The sequence below is a fragment of the Bos javanicus genome, chromosome 8 (genome assembly GCF_032452875.1).
Source record: "Bos javanicus breed banteng chromosome 8, ARS-OSU_banteng_1.0, whole genome shotgun sequence".
In the NCBI taxonomy this organism is placed as follows: Eukaryota; Metazoa; Chordata; class Mammalia; order Artiodactyla; family Bovidae; genus Bos; species Bos javanicus.
Window position 1 is genome coordinate 60878603 of NC_083875.1, and position 20224 is coordinate 60898826.

The 20224-nt window shown below is 40.8% G+C and overlaps 1 protein-coding gene across 1 annotated transcript in view; it reads left to right on the forward strand.

Moving 5' to 3' along the window:
• RECK (reversion inducing cysteine rich protein with kazal motifs) overlaps window positions 1-18653 on the forward strand; it is an 81378-nt gene extending 62725 nt beyond the window's left edge. The window contains exons 13-21 of the mRNA XM_061425640.1: window positions 666-806; window positions 1646-1834; window positions 2894-3016; window positions 5105-5276; window positions 12041-12233; window positions 13790-14000; window positions 15188-15261; window positions 16081-16236; window positions 17035-18653. Of these exons, the coding sequence (XP_061281624.1) occupies window positions 666-806; window positions 1646-1834; window positions 2894-3016; window positions 5105-5276; window positions 12041-12233; window positions 13790-14000; window positions 15188-15261; window positions 16081-16236; window positions 17035-17256 (1481 nt within the window). The 3' untranslated portion in view covers window positions 17257-18653. The remainder of the gene's footprint in view (window positions 1-665; window positions 807-1645; window positions 1835-2893; window positions 3017-5104; window positions 5277-12040; window positions 12234-13789; window positions 14001-15187; window positions 15262-16080; window positions 16237-17034) is intronic.
• The last annotated feature ends 1571 nt before the right edge of the window (window positions 18654-20224 follow it).

Consider the following 20224-nt stretch of genomic DNA (forward strand, 5'->3'; position numbering starts at 1 on the left):
TTATCTTAGGCACCCAATAAATAAACAAATGAATGAATGTTTGTTTATGGAAATGCACAGTTGATCAGGAAATCCATTTCAATAACTCACTTGAATCATACCTCATGTTGTTGTTCAGTCCCTCAGTCATGTCCAGTCCTTTGCCACCCCATGGACTGCAGCATGCCAGGTTTCCCTGTCCTTCACTATCTCTCAGAGTTTGCTTAAACTCATGTTTATTGAGTTGATGATGCCAACCAACCATCTCATCCTCTGCCACCCCCTTCTGCTCCTGCCCTCAACGTTCCCAGCATCAGGGTCTTTTCTGTTGAGTCAGCTCTTCACATCAGATGACCAAAGCATTGGAGCTTCAGCTTCAGCATCAGTCCTTCCAATGAATATTCAGGGTTGATTTCCTTTAGGATTGACTGATTGGATTTCCTTGTTGATCAAGGGACCCTCAAGAGTCTCGTCCAGCACCACAGTTTGAAAGCATCAATTCTTTGGTGCTCAGCCTTCTTTATGGTCCAACTGTCACATCAATACATGACTAGTAGAAGAACCATAGCTTTGACTATACAGACCTCAGGAGCTGTCCATTTGTTTCAGATGTCATTAATTCAGACAATTTACAGACCTCTTCTACTCTTTTGGGTGTTTAAACTGATCTGTTTTTGTATTTTCAGGGCCAAGTTCTTTAGGTAACATTGTAGAAGAGGTGACTCATCCTTGTAACCCAAACCCTTGCCCTGCTAATGAACTCTGTGAGGTAAACCGGAAAGGGTGTCCATCTGGTGATCCCTGTCTTCCATACTCTTGTGTTCAGGGTAAGAGGTGGGGTGGGGTGTGGGATGGGCAAGGGTATTTGCTGCTGTTGTTTCTTTATAGCAGTTATCTTTGGAATAAGATTATTTTCTAAATTATGTTTTTCAAATAAACGTGTATTATTTATGTAAGCAGAGGAAGACAAAAAAATAATTTTCAGTAGTCATTTAGATTGTAAACTTATTTCACTTTCAAAACCAGATTCTCATAATGAGTCATAAGGTTCTTGACAACCAAAGGAAAAAAGAACCTTGGGCTAGTTTTTAAACATGGGAAGTAAAAAGGAAAAAAAAAAATATTAAATAAGCATATCTCAAAGGGCCACTTATAATATTTGTATAATACTACATAAGCTATAGCATCATAATAAATCTTGTTAAAATTGAAAATAAACGGGTTTTCCCTAAGTCCAATCAAGTATTCACTTTTCTTTGAATTTAAGATGTGTCTTTATTCTATCACTAAAAGTTTTCTGACCAGATTATTCTAAAATTACTCTCAGTTGCCATGTTACATTTAAAAAAATACCTGTGTTTTTAAAATATATTTGATAAGCCTTAAAAAATTTTAAGAACTACTTATCTTACAGCATTTTTGTAAGAACTATTTCTAACTTTGGGGTATGTGTCCTTTAATCACCACCACTTCACAGACTGAACGTGGAATTTTTGTTTGTTTGTGGCCAGTTGAACCAAAGCAATTCCCTAGTTTAGTGAAAGTTCTATTACGTAATCTTTAGTGGCCACACAATATCTATAAAACTTATGTGAAGTGTATCTGATATCACAAAACAATATCAGGGAACAGTACCAGCTCTCTCAGCTCATTTTTGTCCCTACAGGCTGCAAATTGGGAGAAGCATCTGATTTTATTGTCCGTCAAGGGACACTGATCCAGGTGCCATCATCTGCAGGGGAAGTTGGTTGTTATAAAATTTGCTCGTGTGGGCAAAGTGGACTCTTAGAAAACTGTATAGAGATGCACTGTATAGACCTTCAGAAGTCTTGTATTGTTGGAGGAAAAAGAAAAAGTGAGTCTTGAACTGTTTTTGTTTTTTTGTTTTGTTTTGTTTTTAACACAAGATTAGTTGTATTAACTTGGTAGGGAGAACATTGGATGGGTTCTCACCAGAGAGTAAAAGTCTACAAATCAGATATTCTAGGGAAGTATTTTTCAAACTCTATGGAACACAAGGACTTCTAAGGAACCTTCTTAGAAGCCTCATCAAGAAGGGACTACTAACAGCTGATAGTAACTAACACTTACTGAACTCTTTACTGTGTGACATCATGGAAACCAAAGGGATGGGAACTACACTGTTGGTTAGGGGTTGGGAGAGAGCACATTACGAGTACCTCCTCGTTTGATCACCTTCTCTAAAAGTCTGAGGATCTTGCTTTCTCAGTGCTTCTTTAAACCATCTTTTGCTTATAGCCCTTAGTAACTCTTCATATCAATATATAACCTCAAAAACTGTGAAAAAAAATACCACTTTTGAGAATGTGCTCCCCACCCCACCTGCTCATTCTGCTACCTCTACATCCATCCCCCTACCCATCAACTAGAGTAGTTCAGCTTTTATATGCCTCTTGTATTACTCTTCTGTGTGAGATCTTACTTTAAGAAGAGTACTTTTGACTAAAAAGAGCTTGCAAATTTCTGCTTAGACCAGCAAGTCAGGTATTCATTGCTTAGTCCATATTCTAATTAGCTAAAATGTAACATAGGTACCTTGAATCACAGAAAACATCAGAAGATAAACTCATTCTTTCCATAAACTTTCACTGAGTAAATACCTTTTCTGTACGAAAGAACCTCGGATGAGGAATTGAAGTCATGCTTTACATGATAAGATAGGAGAGAATTTGGAGCAGTCTAGTGAGATGAGCATATTAGGGGTTTGGAGGGGATATGGTGGGAGGTCAATATGAAAATACCAGTATTACAAGTTTAATTCCCTAGTTTATATATTCAGAAGTCATCTTTCAAGAATTTCTATTTTAAAACTTTTTAAACTATGTAATTTTTAATTTGTGATTTATTTATAAATTCATGACATAAATTAGCATTTTATTTCTCTTTCTCTCAGGTCATGGAACTTCCTTTAATGTCGACTGCAATATCTGTTCTTGTTTTGCTGGCAATTTGGTGTGTTCTACCCGCCTGTGTCTCAGCGAGCACAGCTCAGAAGATGACCGTCGTACCTTCACAGGTAACCGTGGTCATCCAGCAGCTTTCCTCATCCTCTGTACCCATTTTCCCTTGAAGGCAGCATCTCATTAACTGCAAATGTTCACAGTAAAGTAAATACATAACCTGAGAGCAAGGTACTTTGCTCTCTGGATTGCTTCCTCCTCTATAAATTGAAGGCATTAAAGTAAATGGTTTCTTAAGGTCCTTTTGGAATTCCGTAAGTCAAAAAGAACAGGGCCAGTGATTGGTATAGTTTTAGTTACATGGAGTTTTTCTACCTGCTGAAATACCCATTTGCCCCTACCACTATAGTCCAAAGTGTCCCTGTATTTTGTAAATTTGTTTCTGTGTTTGTTTTCTTTAACCATGTTCTTCTTGTCCTACCTTGGCTTTCTGGATTCATATAGGCAGGGACCCCTATAAACAAAGCTACTGGAAGAAAAAGTAAAGAATATTTCTCCCAATCTAGATATAAAATCTAGAATTTAGGTATGTCAAGTCTGGGAGTTTTCTGGAATGTTGAAGGGTGATAACAATAGCAAGACAAAGACAGAGGTTGTAAACACCTTACATAGATTCCTTCCATTCATATCTCCTTAGGGAGGGGGAAAACAGGAAAGTAACTTGGGAAATTATTGTAATTTTGAAACTTAATTTTTATGAACAGTCAATCAAGAATGTTACTTTCTTGACTTTCCTAGGCTTTATGCTGCTGGTATTATGCTCACATCAGCCACAGTAAGTGACAAGGTTAGTGAGATGAGATGCTCTTTTCTTGAGAAGAAACTCCAGTTGTCAACAGCAACAGCATAGTTGCCAGTATTTGCTGGTATCTACTTTTTTCCCAAATCTGGTTCTGGGCAAAGAGGAGTTAGGTAGTTGCCCTTAAACCATTTCTTCCTGTTGCAGCAGCAGCTTGACTCTGAGTTGGTATTACACATGGAATAGGGTAGGAAGAGAACAGAATAGGGTTTACCAACCTTGTATCTCCAGCACATTGGAAATAAAAGGGAGATCAGAAACAAGAAGTGAATGCAGACTGATGGGGAAGTAGAGGCAGGACCAGCTCCATCCCATCCTCTATCCACCCTAATGAGTACCAGGGTTTGCTACTTTATTGTCTTGTTGTTGTTGTCCTTTATTTTTATCCTTTATCTGCTGTGCTCTGATGAGGACAATTCATTCTGCCTAGAGAAACCGAAAAATGATGTGGGATGAGAAATGAGCTAAAGATTTACAAGGAAGACTTTTACTTATTTACATACATCACAATGTTTTTAGAAGTTAAAGTTTACAACTAGTAGGACCCTTTTTCCCTGTAGTGTGTAGCTCCTCATGTCCTGGGATAAGTTACATCAATGACTATTTAATGGGATTTCCCTGGTAGTCCAGTGAATCCCTGGTCAAGGAACTAAAATCCCATAAGGCATGTGGTACAGACAAAAAAATAAAAAAATAAAGAGTATTTAGCTAGCAGACTCTAAGGAGATTTTACTGGCCACAAAGTATACACATCTGGGGGACTCAAATAGGGCCACAGTCTACACAGGACTCAGAAGGAGATGTTCATAAAAATTCTTAAGTTTTAAGTTACAATATCTTCCCAAGTTACTAACTTCTTGTTCTTTCTCCTCCCTAAGGAGGTAGAAAGAACCTATGTGAGGCGTTTACAACCTTCATTCTTTGTCTTGTTTTTTGGTATTATCCTTGAACATTCTGGAAATCCCTTAAACCAGAATCAAACATCTAAATTCCAGATTCTATATATCAAATTGGGAGAAACATTCTCCTACCCGTAGTTTAGTTTGCAAGGATCTCTACCCCTGGGATCAAGATCTGGAAACCCTCAGTTAGCAGGCAATAAGTGGAACAAAGGAAAGTCATTGTGCAGACAAATGGCTTTTCAGAGCCTTGCCACCTTTAAAAACACTGAGATGGGAGGATATGCCCCCTTCCATTCAGCTCCCCATCCTCCCCCACCCCCCGACCTAATGTTAAATTCTGTTTTAACCTGAGACCTCTGACTGCTTGTCAGTGGTTTACCTTAATTAGGAAACAGAGGAAGGGGCCATACAAGAGCAGTTGCTGAGGTGCTGTCCCCCTGCAGGTCTGCCCTGCAACTGTGCAGATCAGTTTGTCCCCGTTTGTGGGCAGAATGGACGCACTTACCCCAGCGCCTGCATTGCTCGCTGTGTGGGCCTCCAGGACCATCAGTTTGAGTTTGGATCATGCATCTCAAAGGATCCATGTACTCCTAATCCCTGCCCAAAAAACCAAAGGTAAGTCAAATGCCTCCTTGTCTTTTTCAACTGAAGGTCACCACTTACTCTATACCAGACAGTGAAAATACAAAGATGAATTAAGATGCTCTCTCCCCTGAGAAGTTAGAGTCTCGAGGGAAAGATCCAGGTAAAGCTGCTTGGTAATATGCTGTGATTGGGGGCCCAGAGGTCAAGCAGTTGACACAGCCTGGAGGAACCTGGGAAAGCCTCTAGAGCATGTGGTAGTTAGCTGGGAAAACGAGGAGGAGACTGCCAGCAAGGTTTACGGTAGAGGAGAAGTGGTGTTCATGAAGGCAGAGAGAGTAACCAGAGCAAATCTCTTGGCTGCTAATGAGAGAGCATGGTGTATGCCGGAAGCTAGACCAGTTCTGTAAGACAGAAACAAAGTGTGAGGCAAGGAGAAGCGGCAGCTAAGACAAGAGAAATGGATGCATTCTTATTATTAGTTACTGATGCCTGGTAGTAATAGAAAATAGTCTACTTAAAACCTGCCTCCACTGTACGGATTGAACATGAGAAATCTCTGGAAGTGCACTTTCAGTATTTTATGAAGATATTTGTTTAGGGACTCCTCTCTCTGTGGTTTCCTCAGGAGCTCAGAGTGCAGTTGACGTCACCTTAATGATGGATTTCTGCTTGTGGTCGCAGGTGAAGGGTACTGCTGATTCTCTTAGGTTTCAAGCTTCTGGAATTGAAGTTTTCACTGACTGCCTCAGACAGCTGAGTAAGACATGTCCCAGCACCACAGTCCTTGCCTTTTGAAGGTTTTGTGGAGAATAAGCAATTGCTTCTCCATCCCGAAAACCTTGGTGCAGTATGAAGGGAGAGAAGGAAAATTTTCTCTTGTGTTAAATTTATTTTAACAAATTCTCTTTTACCAAAGAGAATTGGTCCCTGTCTATCAAAGTTTACATCATGAAAACTAAGCCCAAAGAGTTGTTCTGCAAAGAAGATAGGGTGTTATGCATAAGAAAACATGATAAAGAAATAAGTCAAAAGGATAATATAGTTGTGTCGGGACATAGAATTGAGAGTTGTTTTGGTATCTGTTTATCTGTTTCCTTCTGTTTGGTAACCTTTCTGAATAAGATTGGCTTGCTTTTATAATAAAACCACAAATCTCAAAAATGGGAAGGCCTGGCTGGGTATAATACAAAGTCAATATAAAAGAACAGTTTGAAAAATACAACTACATGAAAATGAAGTTTTGCTGCATGGTAACAAATGACAAACTAAGAGAAATCTTAAGAGAAAGGGATTTCAGTACAATCTCTGATAATATAAAGAACCCCTACAAATCAATATGAAAAAGATGTACAACTTAATATATTAATAAAAATAGGCAAAGATCTATAACCAGTGGAAAATGGACCAAGGACATAAACATAGGAAAAGAAATACAAATTCTTCTTAAACACTTAAAAAGATGCTTTTATTACTTGGGGGGAGCAACTCTAGCTACTGTATACAAACCCCCAAATATCAGTACTTCTACATAGTGGAAGTTCAACTACAGTCCATTTGGGTGGTCAGCAGGTGGCTTTCCACATGTGATTCAGAAACTTAGGATCTTTCCATCTAGCAACTCAGCCAGCTCCTACAGCCTCTAGTCCTCCTCTGTCAGGCAAATAAGAGAAGGGACATGATGGAGGTTGCTCCTGAAAAGCTTTTATAAGCCAAGTTAAAATTCATCTCTACTTCTAGCCACATTCCATTGTCTAGAACTTTTTCATTTGACCAATACTTCCAGGGAGGCTGGGAAATATAATCTAGATGTATGCCCAGGAAGAAAATTAAATGAATTTGATGAATGAGCTCTAGCCAATCTACCACAATGCTTAACCTCTCTCATATTAAGAGAAATATAAATTAAAACTACAGTTGTGTACCATTTTCCATCTACCAGATTGGTAAAGATAAAAAAGTTTGATAGCAAAATACAGAGAAATAGGCACTCCCATACAGAAGAGGATTGGGGCAAAGATTGGTACCTCCTCTACGGAGGGCAGTTTGGCCAAGCATATCAAAATTTTAAGTGCACATGCTCTTTGAATCAGCATGTAAAAATGCTTGTTCTTATATAAAATATCTCTGGAAGAATAAATAAGAAGTTGGTAATAAGTGATTACCTCCAGGGAAGGTGGCTGGGATACAAAGAATAGGCAGGAGACTTACTTTTCATTATATACAATTTTGTCTTTTCATTTTCTCCATGGGCTTATATTATCTGTTCAAAAAATAGTTGTTTAAAAAATAGAAATTTGAAAATAAATGAAGCTGTATTCATTCATCAAGTATCTCCTGTTGTACTGATCTTTCTAATCACTAAGACACAGTAGTCAACAAGACCAAGTCCCTGCCCTGATAGTGTTTTTTGTAATTTGTTGCCCTCTCCTTGATTCTCAGCCTTTCCTGTTGATCCTCTTATTTCTGTGTATTCAAATTAGTAATGTTTTTTCTTCCAAAATTACCAAATTTCTCGTGATATTCTTTGTCCTCATTCCTTCATGTTAATAGATAGTGAAGTTCTAAATAGTCTTCTTTTTCATTTCTCTTCAAATGTCTTAAATTTCTATAAAATTGTAACTTAATGCATTCCAATTTCTTTCTTCTAGTTTTTTTGAGATAGACTTGACATGTGGCCCTGTATAAGTTTAAGGTGTACAGCACAATGATTTGATTTACATGCATCATGAAATAACTACCATAGTAAGTTTAGTGAACATCTATCATCTTGAAGAAATTGAAAAAAAATTTCTTCTTGACGCTAAGAGCTCTTGGGATTTAGTCTCAATAACTTCCATATATAACTCTCAGCAGTGTTAATTATATTTATCATGTTATACATTACATCACTATGTTATAACTAGAAGTTTGTTATCTTTTGACTCAGTTGCATTCAGTTCAGTCACTCAGTCATGTCCGACTCTTTGCCACCCCATGGACTGCCAACACGCCAGGCTTCCCTGTCCGTTCGTCACCAACTCCCAGAGCTTGCTCAAACTCATGTCCATTGAGTCAGTGATGCCATACAACCATCTCATCCTCTGTGGTCCCCTTCTCCTCCTGTCTTAAATCTTTCCCTGCATCAGGGTCTTTTCCAATGAGTCATTTCATCACATCAGTTATTTCAATGAATATTAAGGACTGATTTCCTTTAGGATTGACTGGTTGGATCTCCTTGCAGTCCAAGGGACTCTCAAGAGTCTCCTCCAACACCACAGTTCAAAAGCATCAATTCTTCAGCACTTAGCTTTCTTTATGGTCCAAATCCCACATCCATACATGACTACTAGAAAAACCATAGCTTTGATTAGATGGATTTTTGTTGGCAAAGTAATATCTCTGCTTAGTATACTGTGGTTGGTCATAGATTTTCTTCCAAGGAGCAAGCATCTTTTAATTTCATGGCTGCAGTCACCATCTGCAGTGATTTTGGAGCCAAAAAAATAAAGTCTGTCACTGTTTCCGTTGTTCCCCCATCTATTTGCCATGAAGTGATGGGGCCAGTTGCCATGATCTTTGTTTTTTGAGTTTTAAGCCAACTTTTTCCACTCCTCTTTCACTTTCATCAAGAGGCTCTTTAGTTCTTCTTTACTTTCTTCCCTAAGGGTGATTTCATCTGTATATCCGAGGTTATTGGTATTTCTCCCCGCAGTCTTGATTCCAGATTGTGCTTCATACAGTCCGGCATTTCACATGATGTACTCTGCATTTAAGTTAAATACGCAGGGTGACAATATACAGCCTTGACATACTCCTTTCCCAATTTGGAACCAGTCTGTCGTTCCATGTCTGGTTCTGACTACCTTCATCTAAGTCTCCCTCCCCTCACCTTTTGCCTCTGGCAACCACATATCTGATCTTTTCCTATGAGTTTGTCTGTTTTAAAGTATAATTGACCTACAACTCTGTGTTAGTTCCTGGTGTAAACATAGTGATTCAGTATTTCTATACATTTTGAAGTAAGTTTAGTTACTATCTTTCACCATATAAAGATATTACATAATTATCAACTCTGTTCTCCATACTGTACATTTCATGTCTATGATTCATTTATTGTGCAACTGGAATTTTGTACCTCTTGGTCTTCCACACCAATTTCTGTCCTCTCCCCACTCTCCTCCCCTCTGGCAATCACCTGTTTGTCTCTGTACCTACACATAGATACAGATACACATAGATACAGTCCTTTACTATTCGTTCATTTGTTTCATTTTTTACAGTCCACACGTAACTGAAATCTGTCTTTCTCTTTCTGTCTTATTTCACTTTAGCATAGCGCTCTCTAGGTCCATCCATGCTGTAACAAGGTTTCATTCTTTTCTATAACTGAGTAATATTCCATCCTGTGTGTTCACATGGGTGGCATACATCACATGCACACAGAAGGGTTTCCTTTTCTCCACCTCTTCATCAAGACTTATTTGTTGTCTTTTAGATAATAGTCATTCTGACAGGTATGAGGTGATATCTCATTGTGATTCTGATTTGCATTTCCCTGGTTACTGAGGATGTTGAGCATCTTTTCTTGTGCCTTTTAGCCATCTGTATGTCTTCTTTGGGAAAATGTCTCTTCACATCCTCTGCCCATTGTTTGATTGGATTGTTTAGGGTTAGGGTTTTTTTTGTTTATTTGTTTGCTTGTTTGTTTTGATTTTGAGTTCTTTGCATATTTAGGATATTAACCCCTTATCACATATATCTTTTGCAAATATATTCTCCCATTCAGTAGGCAGCCTTTTCATTTTGTTGATGGTTTTCTCTGCTGTGCAAAAGCTTTTTAGTTTGATGTAGTCAACGTTTGTTTATATTTGCTCTTGTTTCCCTTGCTTGAGGAGACATACCTAAAAAATATTATTAAGACTAATGTCAGGGAGCATACTGCCTGTGTTTTCTTCTAGAAGTTTTATGGTTTCAGGTTTTACATTTAAGTCATTGATCCATTTTGAATTTATATTTGTGTATGGTATGAGATGATGCTAAAGGTGAAACTCCAGTACTTTGGCCACCTCACGTGAAGAGTTGACTCATTGGAAAAGACTCAGATGCTGGGAGGGATTGGGGGCAGCAGGACAAGGGGACGACAGAGGATGAGATGGTTGGATGGCGTCACCAACTCAATGGACATGAGTTTGGGTGAACTCTGGGAGTTGGTGAAGGACAGGGAGGCCTGGTGTGCTGCGATTCATGGGGTTGCAAAGAGTCGGACATGACTGAGCGACTCAACTGAACTGAACTGAACTGATGGTGTGAGAAAGTGGTCCAGTTTGGTTCTTTTACATGTAGTTGTCCAGTTTTCCCAACACGATTTATTGAACAGACTATCTCTTACCCATTGTATATTCTTGCCTCCTTTGTCATAGATTATTTGCCCATATAAATGTGGGTTTATTTGTGGACTCTCTGTTTTGTTCATTGATCTATGTGTCTGTTTTTGTGCTAGTACCATATGGTTTGATGGCTATAGCTATGTAGTATAGTTTGAAAACAGGAAGGGCTCTGTTCTTCTTTCTCAAGATTGTTTTGGCTATTCAGGAACTTTTGTGTTTCCATACAAATTTTATAATTATTTGTTCTAGTTCTATGAAAAATGCTATTTGTATTTGATAGGGAGTGCATTGGACAGTTACCTTGGGTAACTGTCATTTTTAACAATAGTTCTTCTAATCCATGAGCATAGTATATCCTTCCACCTGTTTGTGTTGTCTTCAGTTTATCAGTGTCTTATAGTTTTCCTTAGTTATTTATGCTTGTAAATTGGATTGTTTTCTTAATTTGTCTTTACATACATCCTGATTTTAAATCTCATCAGAAAAGGTAGCCATAGGTAGTAGTAGTGATGGTGGTGGTAATTTTGTGTAAAAAGAAGTAATTTCCTTTGAAATTATATGATGTTAGCTAATATATTCTTCTCCTTTTATGTTATAGGTAAATATCTGTGTATCCTATTATTTTAAATACCCAGTAAAAGTTAAACATTTTCTTAGGTCCTGTCTTCTTATAGAAAATTATAAATACCCTTTATAGAAATGAGAGAGGCAAAATAGTCTAAAAAAGAAAAGAACCATCCTCCCTAACCCCTCTGAAGAAGTTCAGAGATTGAGAACGAAGCCAGATCCGGGTATTACTAGGAAAACCCAGCTTCATGGTGTGGCATTCTCTCAGTGATTCACAACCAGCCAGCATCAGGTCCTCAGCCTTATAAACACAGAAGCCTGAAATTTTCAGCGTATGCTGTGAAGTTTTCTCTTAAGATAGACTCATATTAGCCAAGCTGATAATTAAGTCCCTGAGAAATGCTTCATTTATTATTGATAAGAATGCCTCCAGCATTGGACTCTGACCTGTCTGGTGGTCTCGTATCATGCTCTTCCACCCCGAGCACCCTTCGCTTCTGCCCTCAGGGCCCCCTGCCCTCTCCCCCAGTACCACAGGGTCTGGGGCATCACACGCTTGCTCTGCTACTCCCTCTGACTGGCAGGCCTTCATCCTCCAGGCTCCACCTCCTCCATGCGCTTTCTCCAGGCTCCCCAGTCAGAATGACTCATTCTCATGAGCATTTGGCATGTGGTTTTCTGCCTGAGGGCCTGCGTTACATGTGTGCTCGACTCCCCAGTCTCCATAAGCTCTCAGGCACAGGGACTGTTTCTGATTGCGCTCTTACTTTCTCTTCAGCCTCCTGTGCCCCACCACTGCCTGCCAGCCCCACTATAGTCTCTTACAACATTGATTCATGGTGCTGCATTTGTGTTTTTCAGATGCATACCCAAACCACAAGTCTGCCTGACGACATTTGATAAATTTGGATGTAGCCAATATGAGTGTTTGCCAAGACAGCTCACCTGTGACCAGGTCCGAGATCCTGTTTGTGATACAAACCACATGGAGCACAGCAATCTCTGCACTTTGTACCAGAGAGGGAAAAGCCTCTTATACAAAGGCCCGTGCCAGGTACCACTGTTGGCCTGACAAGCCCAAGTACACTGAGCATGAAATCAGCTTATGATCTTTTACATGTAATCAGCAGTGAGACCCCCATTGAGGGTCTTCTGTGAATCCCATCAAATCTAAAGCACTCAGTCCTCTATCAAAAATGAACCATCTGAGGCTGGCTTTTCCTCCTAACACTGGAGGGCCCCCTTGCTCATGACCCTTGGCACCTCTAGTGTACAGAGCAAATAGAGAGGCTTCTTGACACCAACCACTAGAAAAGAATTTAAAGCCTTGCACCCTTGGCATGAGTCAGCAGCATCTTCACTTCCCCTAGTTCTGTGGGCCCAGAACTGTTTCGTTAGAAAACCGCACAAACAAAAATAATAAAAAAAAAAAAGAAAGAAAACAGCCCAGGAAGAATATGAGGGAAAACAACCAAGAAAAGAGCTTTTCCCCCCACTCTTTCCACTGAAGTTCCACCCAAGGTCCTGAAAACTTCTCTAAAACTTAGTGTCTTTTTTTTTTTTGGACATATTTTTTAGATTTATTTAGAATTTTATATTTACTTAGTATAATTTACAAAATTAGGCTTTGTCTTCTATAATTTTTTCTGTGTTTATTTTTAATTGAAGGATAATTGCTTTACACTATTGTATTGGTTTCTGCCATACATCAACATGAATCAGCCATGGGTATACATATGTCCTGTCTCTCTTGAACCTCCCTCTCACCTCCCACCCCTTCCCACCTAATATATATAATTTATTTTATCTTAAAACTTAATGTCTTACATCAGTTTACTTTAGTCTTTGAGGGTTGTGAAATTGGTATTCATGTCAAAAAATAACCTTGAGGACAACCCCACTGAGACCTTACATACACACCAGTGATCTGTGTGCTGGGCCGTCTGCCTGGAGGAAGCCCAGCCGTGGACCAGCAATCCCTGCCTACAGCCGGCTGACACCTGACATGCTGGCTTCTCATTTCCTGGTTTTCACTGAAGGAAAGTCCCTTCAGCTCATCTCCCTGGGCTTGTTTCCCCTCAGAGCTTGTGTTCTAAGTGCACTGATACCTTGACTCTGAATTCCCTCTTGTTGGTCCCTCTTCCTGGCTTCAGGTTTTCTCTTACATGTTCTTCATGGATGCAGAGTCCATCTGCTCTCCTCATCCCTCCTGTCTTCCCTCTCTATCCTATTGTTGTTCAGTTGCTAAGTCGTGTCTGACTCTGCAACCCCATGAACCAGTGTGAAATGATAAGGCCTCTGAATTTGCATCAAGATTGGTCTTGTTCTCTTCTAACAGGCTCTTCTGGAATAATGGAAGTCGAGAGGAAGGAAGGCTTTTTATCTCATATCCGTTCTCAGAGAATGATCACCCAGGTCCCTGAGAGGCTGAGAAAAGTAGTCTCTTCAGTCAGTCTTGGGATGGTCCTGTTGCACCTAACCCCACGCCCTGTTTAGAGTGTCCAAAAATTTATACTGTCTTTTCTCCTTCTTGAAAGTAGGGAGACCTATTCTTGGTTAGGAAAAGTGTGCCATAGAAGTTTACAGCTAAGTATGCTTTCTTGCCCTCAGCCTTTTTGCAGGGCCCCGGAGCTCGTCTGTGGGCACAACGGGGAGACCTATAGCAGCGTGTGTGCTGCCTACTCGGACCGGGTGGCCATCGATTACTATGGGCCCTGCCAGGCTGTCGGAGTCCTCTCCGAGTACAGTTCTGTGGCTGAGTGTGCTGCTGTGAAGTGTCCTTCACTCTCGGTGACTGAGTGCAAACCCATCATCCCACCTGGTAGGCTGGCAGTGCTGGGGGTGGGGTAGGGGCAGGATTGGGTGGATTTACTTATCTGTCTTCAGAGAGTGAGTCACTAAAATAAAGCTGACTTAAGTGTGTTTAAACTTCTCAGAAAGTCTTGACTCTACCTAATGCTGATTGGATGCATTTCTCTGGGCAGACCTTAAAAAGTAGTGGATCTATCTTAGACATCATCTAGTCTAGTGGTTTTAAAACAATATGGAAAACTTATTTCAGTCTTACCTCAAGCACCAATAGATAAACAGCAATATTTAACTGCTAGAATTATGGTTATTAGTTCAAAGGCATAATGTTTGCCTGTTATAAAGTTAATGAATAAAGAATTGGACATTAATGAACAATTGGAGTATTTTTGATGAACACAAACATTTTAAATTGAGAAAAACAAGATAGTTGTTGCCTTAGACTGGCCTTAGCGTCTAATTTAATTGTTTCAGTTGCATATAATCAAGAAGTCTTGTTTCAAACAGGCTATTATAAGCAGTAACAGTTTTCAAACAGCTTACCTTTCAGTTTCATACTCTTCAGTTAAGCAGAGGTAGCAGAAGAGGCTTTATCCCAAGTCTGCACAGAACAGATTACCTGGAGTCTAACAAATTCATTCCTTTGTCCAGGAACTTAGCAAATGTTTCTTGAGCATCTACTATGTCCTAGACAAGTGTCTAGGTGCTGGGGGCACAGCAGTGAGCTAACATAGCCTCCTTCCTCCTGGAGACCATGGTTTGACATGTTATTATTGTTTTTTTAACAGTTTAAATAACTTTTAAAATTCAGTTTGAATCAAACACCCATGGAATCTCTGAAACACTTGCTCCTGTGTTTTGCCGACAGGAAACACTTGCCTGGGATGACACAGTTCTGAGTAGGGCAGGGTCTAGGCCCCGTGTCTCTGGAAAGGCCAGCTCTCCCTGTGCTGTATGAAGCCACAGCTGCCCCACCTGAGAAGTGGTACAGGAGGAAAGCAGGAATGGAGGAAGGATTTTGGTAAATGTGTAGATCATTAGACTCCAGGTTGATCAGGGAACATATCTGAAAGTGCAGTCATCAGGAAGGACTTCGGTAACTTTCCCAGCACAAAATGAAGGGCTGGTAATTTCACCAACTGTTTTGAATTTTCTTTATTTCTAATTCTGAACACAAACAGAATGGTTTCTGTTATACAGGTGCTTGTTGCCCACTATGTGCTGGAATGTTAAGAGTTTTGTTTGACAAAGAAAAATTGGATACTATTGCTAAGGTAAGTTGCTTTATGTGCCATGTACTATTGAAACCTTATTAATAAGCTTGTCAGTAATCATACAGACAGAACGTGTCATCCCTTTTATAGTTGAAGAAACTAATTTGCACGGGAACGTCTTGCCCAAGGCTGTACAGTAGCTCCCAACCAGGAGGCTTTGAGCTCAGGCCATCTGCCTCCCCGTCCTGTGTTCCTTCCCTGTACAGCCTGGCTGTGCAGTGACCTTGCTCTGCAACCAGGTAGCCTGCACTTGTTTAAAAAAGGTCTCCTGCCAGCATAGTGAGGGCTGGAGCCAGAGCCAGGCAGCCAGCAGCTGGTAGACTCCCAGATAGTTTCAAGGTTGCCCGCCCTCAGGTGGTCCCCATTCCTCTGGGGGTATGTCCAGAATCGACCATCTTCCCGTGATGGTTTTACCCCTTTTCCTTTTTTGTACCATTACTTTTGCTGCTCACTTTTGTGAAGATGAGATTGCAGAAGTGTAGCAACCAACACCTGCCACCACCTAAAAAAATTACACCCATTTTAGTGAAAACAACTGTATTTTTACAGGAAGGCTTTAATTATTTCCCCATGGTGTCCAACTCAGAACTGTCCCTTAAAAAGTGCTCCTGGTGAGAGTGTTTATGTCAGCCAGAAAACTCAGCAGTCAGAAAAAACCCTACTGGAATGGGTTCTGTGGATATTTAGAATTCATCCAGCAAGGCCCTGCCCCACACTTAGGATTAAAAGAGCCTTCTTGTTTTAGGCAAGGTAACAAGGCAGCTTAGGCAGTAGTAAGGAATTCTTTTTTCAGGTAATAGAATTGTTTTCTCTTTCTAGGTTACAAACAAAAAGCCAATCACAGTTCTGGAAATACTTCAGAAGATCCGCATGCACGTGTCTGTCCCACAGTGTGATGTGTTTGGGTACTTCAGCATTGAGTCAGAAATTGTGATCCTTATCATTCCTGTGGACCATTATCCAAAGGCTTTACAGGTGAGGTCACCACGTGTCGTACAGCCATCCTGTCACGCTGAATTGGGTGGGCGGAAGGGAGGAAAGCACGGCAGCTCTGAGGACAAGCTGCTCCAGGGGAGTGGCTTCCAACAGAATGCGGGGGAGGGGGGGTGAGGTGCAGGTGCTGTGACTCAGAAGGTGCAGACATGAAAGGTGTCTGCTCATCTTCCAGATGAGGCGCTTGAGGCCCAGGGAGGGCAGGGACAGACACCAGCCACTCAGTGACAAGGCCAGGTCTCCTGTGCTCCTACTGGGGAGGAGGAGCCCACCAGAACTGATCTGATGGGCCCCGAGTTTTCTTCTTCATAATCTAGAGGTGAAACTCACTCAGGAGGCACAAATTTCAGCATCAACATAGGGAGGTCCCAGTGACGGAAGTGAATACAGTGGTTTCTAAGCTGCCACAGTGAGGAAGCTCATTCTGTCTCAGCGCTCTCCTCTTCTCCTGATGTGTAGGTGGCTGTGGAGAGGCCAATCCCTGTGACTGTGTCTAAGCGTGAAAAGATAATGTCTAAACGTGAAGAAGGGGTGAACAGGATTGTGGGGAAAGAAAGGGCAATGGCTGTGTGGGTCATGGCTTTTCTTTTCATTTGATTTCCATTGATGCTATTATTATTTGTGTAATAAATTAAGACTTTATTAGAATATCACTTTGCTAAAAAGAAGGATAAAGAGAAGACATATTCCGTGTGTTGGGATATATGTGGAATTTGTGTGACTTGACTTTTTCGTGGGTTCTGTGACTTATATTAAAAGGATCTGATTATCCTCTCCCAGATTGAGGCCTGCAATAAGGAAGCAGAGAAGATCGAGTCTCTCATCAACTCTGACAGCCCCACTCTGGCGGCCCACGTCCCTCTGTCTGCCCTGGTCATCTCCCAGGTGCAGGTCTCCAGCAGCATGCCCTCAGCCGCCCCCAGCGCCCGGCCTCCCCATCACTCCTGCCTCTTCCTCCTCAGCCTGGGCCTCACCTTCCACAGGGTCTGGAGACACAACTGATGCCCATGAAAACTGCAAAATAGTCCTTGATCTAATTTTCTCACTTTGGAAAAAACATATAGGACTGCTGGTTTGTAGTTGAATAGTGGCCAAGGCAAAGCACTTGTCACCTCTAACCTGTTCACCATACAGTATTTTTCTTAATTACCAGTATTAGTCAGGGTTTTTCCTTGTTTCTACAAGTGTTACAATATATTCTTCCAAATACTAAGGAAAAGAGGATGTTTCCTTCTGGTGGATCACTGACTGCCTTACAATTTACATTTTGCTCATTAGATGGGTCCCCCACCGAAAACAAATTATATATCATTGATAAATGAGATGATCACTTTTTAGAAAGACAGCTCACTTTAACTATGGACTTCGTATCACAGAAACTTCATTTCAGAGTTCTTTCAGTATTAGGGTGCCCCTAGTGCATGTGTGTTTGTTTACAGATAATTCCCTACTCTGTCTAGAAGTGAGGAGTCACAGTGAAGAGCCACTGTTATTAGAGTATGAGAAAAAGATAAGGCATCTTTGGAATTCATATAAGTCATCAGGCAAATTTAATTTATAGAAATCTAATTCAGAATCCATTTAATGTGTTAAGTAAGCAAAAGCAGGCTAAGTAAATGGCACTCACATGATATATTGTACCTAAGTGATAGTCTCAGTGGTTCTTAAAGTGTGTCTGTGACTTCTGTGAAAGGGAGAAGTTATATTGCATCAAAGCATCTTGTATTATGCATTTTTTATATTAACAGATGTATATCTTTTGGTATCATCCAAGTTAAATGTTGAGTTTTTAAACATTAACCTTTAAACCAATTGCTGCTACTTATGTAATTGCCAAAAAGTGAAATAATTAGTAGTTCATGTAAATAATACATGATTTTTCTATTTTATTATGAAGAAGGTGAATAGCCATATTTGTAAAATGACAATCATGTGTGTTAACCCAGTACTTTCCGTTCATGAAGACACATTTGTTTTTTGTGATATGCACAATGTAGGTAAGTGTTCTGTTTTTCTTTTTTGATACAGATTTATAAAGAAGTGTGGTTTATATATTTAAAAGTGTCAATCTAAGTATTAAAATGTTTGCATGTTGTCTAAGAAATTGAATACTTTGAATGTGTTTCACAGTTTTAAATAAGCTATTCAGTGTAATACTTCTTGTTTATATGCACCTAAACTTAGAATTTACATGAAGTGTTTTTCTCAGTGTTATATATATGTACCCTCTGAAAGATATAGGGTTATGCTTATTATACCAAAATGTTGTTTAAAAGTGGGCACTTAAAGCTTTCAGAATTTCTCAGTGCTGATGTAGCATGTTTGTTGCAATTGCTATAAATCTCTTCAATGCAATATACTGGAAAGCTTTTCTATTTTAATAAAATAATTTTATATGATTATGTGTATTTCTAAGCAAAGTGCACATTTAGAATGAAACCACTGATCACTCTTCAGTGAGCCATGTCCTTTGCTCTGACTAAGAAGTTATGGGAGTGTGATTACTTCAAAAATGGGAAAACAGAGCAGCTGGGACAGAGCTGGTCAGAACAGACCCTGGCATGTTCTTGGCAGAAGGGTCAAGGACAAAGACCCCGGCTTCTTCAGGACTGAGAGCTTCAGGCACTCCAAGACCAGGAGTAGGTTAGGCAGTTCTTCTCCCCACTGGTTCATCCCGATACTTCAGCCCTATGGTATATCCTAGAACAGAAAGAACTTTGCACTGTGAAGACAGAGGGCCAGCTGGTCAGGGCCTGAGAGGTTCTATCAGTCGGCTGAGGCTAAGGCCCCAAACCTCCATCTTGCTCCCGTCACATGTCTGCTGTGCTTCTTCTCATTGTTGTCTTCACTCCAGGACCCATGCAGTGTCCTCACAAAGGGAAGAAGGAGATGAAGGAAACCACAACTGTTGGTTAGGTCTCTGCTCAGAAATGACGCTGTCATTTCTGCCTACGGCTAACGTCCAAGCAAGTCACATGGCCGCCCCTGACTCCAAAAGGTAGCGAGGAACATACCGTCCTCTTGTGTATGTGTGTTGCGGGGAAGAAGGGAAGAAGCTGGGGCAGACCATGAGTATTTTGAACAATGATACAGTCTACTGCAGAGGCCCTTTCTCATCAGGATAGGGCAATAGCCAGGAATGACTAAATTTCTTATTAAAAAAGCAGTAGAAGTTTTTGGTCTGGGAAGGAAATGAGAAATAAGAGAGGTGCTTGGGTTTGATGGAGGGGGCAATATCAAGGGAGGAAAAGATCTAAAGGTTGGTCCTGCCCCAAGGACAGAATCACAGTCTTGAGAACTCTGACCATAGGTAGTCACAGGCGAAACAAGCCCAGGCCCAGTCAGTTCAGGAGATGGCACTCCTCACTAGCCGGTGGCTGTGGTGAGCACAGCCAGGCTGCCTTGGGGACCAGCTGTCAGTGGCCTCAGAGCAGGACACAGCCCCTGTTGGTTAGCTCTGTCTAAGTGTATTAGGCTAGTAGAGGCTCTGTGGGAGACAGGGGGCACAGGCGAAAGAGAGAAATGTGGGCCCTGCCCTTCTGTAATTCTGCCAGGAGCTAGAGGCAGGGAGGACCTGGAAGTCCGGAGAAAGCGGTTCTGCGGGAGGTAACTTAGCAGATGAGATAACTGCGTGAAAAGTGGACTCCAGAGAAAGGTTCAGAGGCTCCCATAAGGTCATGGGTAATGAAACTAAGACACTAGGAAAACATAGGAAATAACCTCCTGTCTGGCCTACGGGAAGTAATTGGGCAGGAGTGGACCCTAAGAGGGTCATAGGCCTGGCCTGGGTCATATGCCCACCTCTGGCAGAGAAGGAAAGTCAGGGGAGCTTCAGCCCCACTTAAACCAGACAGAATGGATTTCTCACAGGAAATGACTCAGTTCCTAGAAGAAGGTGGCTGCTAGATATATCCTCTGGGGAGTATACGTCTCTCTAACTGGCCGTTAGTCAGTCTGGGAGCACACAACA